A 5,565-nucleotide genomic window follows, 5' to 3' on the forward strand; every position below is an offset into this window, starting at 1 on the left:
GAGTTCAGTGCTACCCTTGTAAGATATGTCCCAACAATCTCATACTCCTTACTTGTTGTATAGGACAAAATCCGCCCTAGAATATTTAGGGTGATATAGCATCAAGGAAAGAGTCAGCCGAAATGGGAGCAGCAAGATTCGTGGTCGAGATGTCAATAATGACTGAGGTCGAGCACCGTAGATAGAGCAGTAACGGTTAGTTTTTGAAATATTCTAGTGAATATTCTCTACACTTATACTATTAGGTTTTGCTAGAGATATGTCTCAAATAAATAATGAAATAGAGAAGGAAAAAGGCATGTAATATTCACTTGATAAGAAAATTTTCAGAAGAAGATTCTCTCTCTTGTAAAGATACAAAAACTACCTTTTTATCAAGATTCTTACCCATATTATTCCACACTTTTACACCAGATCCGAGAATAGTTCGAACAAATTTTGGATTTATCTGTCATTCGTCATTGTCAGGAGGAACATTCGTCCAATCCATCCTTTATTGGGTGAATCATTCCTCCTATTTACTTAAATGTCATTTATTGCTAGTTATATTTCCATTATTACTCATTTTTATTAACGTTTTGTGTCTATCATTGTCAACATTTCACTGGATCTATCCCTTCTCACACGTTTTTAAGATTCGCATCTAGAGTTATTATCACTAACTAGATTTAACCCGTTATTGTATAAATTTAATAGTTTAGCCGAAAGTTATACTTTTTGGTCAAACACTTGTCACATTATAATTTTGCAATGTTAGGTTGTTTGTAGCAACTTCACCCTACTATCTCTGCACTTTCTGTGAGATTTGAAGTGCTGGATTGGTTGTATATCAATTTTTTGTGTATAGAACCGTGATTTACTGGAATGATGACCTTTTTTAATAGAGAAAGCATGTTGACATTCTGAATTCTGCAGTTAATGTTGTCGAGGATTCTGCTTCTGCTGTTTTTGACCTACATTCCTGCAGTAAAACAGACTAAAATCAGAGGAATGGTTGTGGACCTGTGCTACAAGAGATTTTTTCAACTTATATTGTCCACATATTTTAACATGTTTGGTTTACAAACTATAATACTATTAGAATACTCTGCTGGTCTGCTATTTTTATGAGAGCCACCGGCATCCCTGATGTCTCCTTTTTCATTTTTGGTTTCTGTCAACGATAGTTTCAGTTGATAATGGTCTATAACTCGATGCTGCTTAATCTCTTAAATCTACATATACATGTGAGAGAAAAGAAAATGAATCAAATTCATTGATTGCAAACAACAAATGAGAAGCTGAAAGTGGTAATTTCTCCCATTGCATGTCCATCTATATAGAAGAGTCTCTATGTATGTGTGTGCGTGTGACATTCTGTTGACGATAATGTTGGAAGTCAAGACATTTAAGACTTGAAATGCCGAAAAATCAAAAAGTAGAAGAGAGAAAAATCAAGAAAGTGCATGATTCATGAGACCACTAATTTGTAACAAAACAATAAAAAAGGACAAAGTTCTGCTATTGCTTTTCTCTCTATAATAATATAACCATGTCATGTTAACAGAGGTTCAGTTTCAATCACTTCTTAGAAACTGCAAAACCAATGATTATTCAGTGGAAAATGACTGAACATGGTCAACAAGCATCTACCGTCTAGTATTTACAAATTGCTCAATTTAGGTCATAGTAAAGACTTAATACTAAGATCATTTTTGACATTTAGAAACATATCATGAGTCTTTCAAAATCCACATTCCATGTGAAAGCTCAAAATCATCTTGACTCTGAAAGTGTGGCATTTACTGATGGTGCATGAGTGAAGGGGAGCCTTGGCGTAACTGGTAAAGTTGCTGTCATGTGACCAGGAGGTCACGGGTTCAAGCCGTGGAAACAACAACGTAAGGCTGCATACAGGGTAAGGCTGCGTACGAAGACCCTTGTGATCCGCCCCTTACCCGGATCCCGCACATAGCAGGAGCTTACTGCACCGGGTTGTCCTTTTATTGATGGTGCATGGGCGGAGGAGGATGTGGCGGCATGTGATATCCAACTGGAAGAACATAATGTGGATGATGTCCGGGAGGAAGCATGACCGGTGTTCCGACTGCTGACACGTGGCTGCTCGGTGGAGCAGCCACCGGATGACCCATCGGAGCACCATACATACCCAAACCATGCATATTGGGCTGGTTTCTTTGCCCGACACTGGGTCCAACTGCATTTGATGGGCTTGGATTGGTTTGTTGGCCTGTTATAGGGGTCTGATTTGTAGCAACCTCTCCATTGTTGACACTTGTAATGTCATGTATGCTGGATCTTCTCCTATCTCTATTCATGGAATTTAATCGGATAAAGTACTTTTGGGCATGACTAGCCACTTGAGTTGGTGTTCTAGAAATCACATAATTCCTTGAAATACTTCTCCAGTCTCCCTTTCCAAACTTATCTAAACCAAGCAAGAATAACCTGTAAACAAAAGAGTAGGAAAAGTATGATAAGCACATAGAGGAATTCAGGATTTTAAGTCTGCACCTACTACTTCTTTGTCACAATTTTGTGATAATAGGTACCAATATTACACAAATATACATTGTACATTTGCAACTAATGGTAAGACCTTATAAGCAATTATTCATAAAATAAACCATCAATTTTATCTACTCAAATCAGAAGTTAGTGCACTAGAAAAACTACTTTAAAAAAAGAAAGGGGAGATGCACATAGTATTCTGCGTTCATACAGGATTAAGGAAAAGATCGGACCCTAAGAACATGTGATGTAGGCATTCTACCTTAGTGGCTAATGCCATGGCTCGGACAGGAGACAACTTAACCACTAGAAAAACAAAATGTTTGAATTAAAGTTTAGTATTACCTATGCTCTTCTTCAGTCCAAGGTATTCCTTTTCTTCTTTCTTGTTCAGACTTGGAACTTCCTTTTCCTCCTTGGCCAATTTGGTCATGTACACTAGCTGAAAATCCATTTACATAACTACAATTGGACCGCCCGGTCGATAATCCAGAATAGCCATGGTTGCTATCTTTGGTTGATGAAGATGTTTCCTCTCCTGTGTAAATGGGAATTGGAACATTGCCAGCTTCAATGGCAGTAACATCATCCACTAACAGTTGGTAATGGTGTTTTAGTTCTTCAATGGTTTTACTTGGAACCATAGAAGCAATCTTTTGCCACTGTAATTTGGAGTCCTCAATCCAATGAATAGCAATTGCATTTTCAAAGGCTTTCTCTTCTTCTCTACTCCACACTAGAGATGATGTTGATGCTGACATGTTTCTTTTCTTGATTTGCTTCTGCTTCCTTTTTAGTTCTTAGTCTAATCTTGGTAGTGTGATAGCAGTGTTGGGGAGGAGGGGGTGGGTGGGGGGGGGGGGTTGTTGGAAGAGATACTTTCTTGGTAGATTTCTTTGCTAATATAATGCCTCTTTTCTCTAAAAAGAAGGAAAAGAGTAGAGGGCAGAGGATAGGAGGAGAGGTAGTAGGGGAAAAATAAAGGGTGTAGGATAAGAATACTGTTTCAATGTATTAATGGAAGAGGACCACTTGTGACTTGTGAGGTTGAAGTGATGGGCTGATTTGACATGTTCAATATAAAGTCATGCAACAATTTGGTATAAAAACAAAAAGATGAATATAAAGTGAAATTCCCTTTTCAATTTCCTCACCTAAGAAAAAGAATGTAAAGAAGAAAAAAGAACTACAGTATGAATAGACTAAAGTTTCGAATGGTAAAGATCTCATTTGGGTCCATTTTCAAAACCTCAAAAGTGAAAGTACACCAAGAGTTTCATCATGAAAAATGAGAAAATTGCAATAAATAATGATTAAATTGGTTCGAATTTCAACAAACACCAACGGATTCGTGTAATCCCACAACTAAAATATAAAAAAGGTAATGTGTACGCAAATTTTATCCTTATTTTGTTAAGATAGGAGCTATTTCCAACATACCCGTCAAATGGTAATAGCAATGATTGAGAGGACTTTATCTAAAATTGTCTAACATGATTTTTTGGATTACGCACCGTTAGGGAAGGCAATTAGGCTGGGTTATAAAAGATTCTATTTTAAGGACTCTTTCAAGTCGGTTAAAATTTACAATGGTAAAATTCTTCTGTAACTATATTTCTCTCGAATAACTCTTGTACTACCATATACTAAAAAGTCAGAGTCCAACAACAACAACAACCCAGTATAATCTCACTAGTGAGGTCTGTGGAGGGTAGTGTGTACGCAGACCTTATCCCTATCATGGGGTAGAGAAGCTGTTTTCGATAGAACAACAACAACCCAGTATAATCTCACTAGTGAGGTATGTGGAGGGTAGTGTGTACGCAGACCTTACCCCTACCCTGGGATATGAAGGCTGTTTTCGATAGACCCTCGGCTCCCTCCCTCCAAGAACTCCTACCTTGCTCTTGGGGTGATTCGAACTCACAACCTCTTGGTTGGAAGTGAAGGGTGCTAAACCATTAGAACAACCTACTCTTGTCAAAAAGTCGGAGTCCCCTAACAGATATTCCGAAAATTTGTGGAGAAAATAAGACTAAATCATACTTCATGTTTTAAGCATACTACAGGAAATTTTGACATCAAGCATATTCACAATATGGATAGAGTTACTTTGTTTTTTTCCTTTGTAAAGGAAGGTAAAACACAATGTTTTCTATGGGGAATCTTAGTAGTTTGATTGTTGTTACTTAAATTTTTACCTTGTTGATGAGGTTTGATTCTTGTAATCCCTTCCCATGTTTCTCCTTCCTTGGATAAAAAATGGTTCTCTATTGTTTTGGAAGTTATTAAGTTGTGTTTCTCGTTGTCTTGAACCTAAAATAAAGTAGAGTATTATAGTATGCCAACAGTTTGGTACAAAAATAATTTAAAAAGTCCTGTGATGTGTCATCTAAGAGGAATGAAATGAACATTAAATATTCACATAATCGATTTCAACAAATTTGGAATTAACACAAAATTGGTTGATTGACTAATCGACTGACGTTGTCTTGTTAGTGCACATTTTTGTATGATGGAGTAATAATTAATCGGGTACATGTGAGTTACTTTCTTGCTTTGAAATGATTATTCTTCTATGCTTTCACACATAATGGCGGGGCCAAAGTAGTGAGGCGGGGAGCACCAATGTGACCCGGCCCGACCGGAGGGTAAGGCTGCTCAAGTCATTGCCTTAGTCCTAAATTTTAGAGGCTCCAAAAATATTATACTATATTATTATGTATTATACTTTTAAGAGTCTAATTTTTAATATTTATTTATTTGGTTAAGAATGCACATATGAGTGAGTAAAGAGCGATAAATTTTTATCTTGTTAGTAGTATATTTATTTTCCTTTTCCGTTCTAATTTTTCCTCCTTTCTTTCACATGACTTTGAGATTTCTCATTTCAATTTCAAACTCTGTTTCTTTGATTTATCTACTTTCTCATGTTTAATTGACCAATTGATTAGAACATAAGATCTTTTGTGTCTCACTGTTACATGAATTTTGTGAAATAGGCCTCTTAATACAATTTGGCTTTAGGTCACCAACTTCGTTGAGCCGCCCCTG

The 5,565-nt window shown here is 36.8% G+C and overlaps 1 protein-coding gene across 1 annotated transcript; it reads right to left on the reverse strand.

The window, feature by feature from the left end:
* Window positions 1–1,482: 1,482 nt before the first annotated feature.
* LOC107763661 (transcription factor MYBS1-like) lies at window positions 1,483–3,375 on the reverse strand. The gene is made up of 2 exons (XM_016582152.2): window positions 2,857–3,375; window positions 1,483–2,448 (listed from the first exon to the last, which is right to left on the reverse strand). Exons 1-2 carry the CDS (start codon window positions 3,270–3,272, stop codon window positions 1,983–1,985), a joined length of 882 nt encoding a protein of 293 aa, XP_016437638.2. The 5' UTR covers window positions 3,273–3,375; the 3' UTR covers window positions 1,483–1,982.
* Between the last annotated feature and the right edge of the window lie 2,190 nt (window positions 3,376–5,565).

The sequence above is a fragment of the Nicotiana tabacum genome, chromosome 15, assembly GCF_000715075.1.
Source record: "Nicotiana tabacum cultivar K326 chromosome 15, ASM71507v2, whole genome shotgun sequence".
NCBI classification, from domain to species: Eukaryota; Viridiplantae; Streptophyta; class Magnoliopsida; order Solanales; family Solanaceae; genus Nicotiana; species Nicotiana tabacum.

Bases quoted from the DNA above. Each gene is read 5' to 3' on its own strand.
- LOC107763661 (XM_016582152.2), bottom strand. From the start codon at position 3,272: ATGTCAGCATCAACATCATCTCTAGTGTGGAGTAGAGAAGAAGAGAAA. The intron at 2,449-2,856 runs GTAATACTAAAC...TTTTGTTTACAG, and splicing joins TGGACTGAAGAAGAGCATAG to GTTATTCTTGCTTGGTTTAG.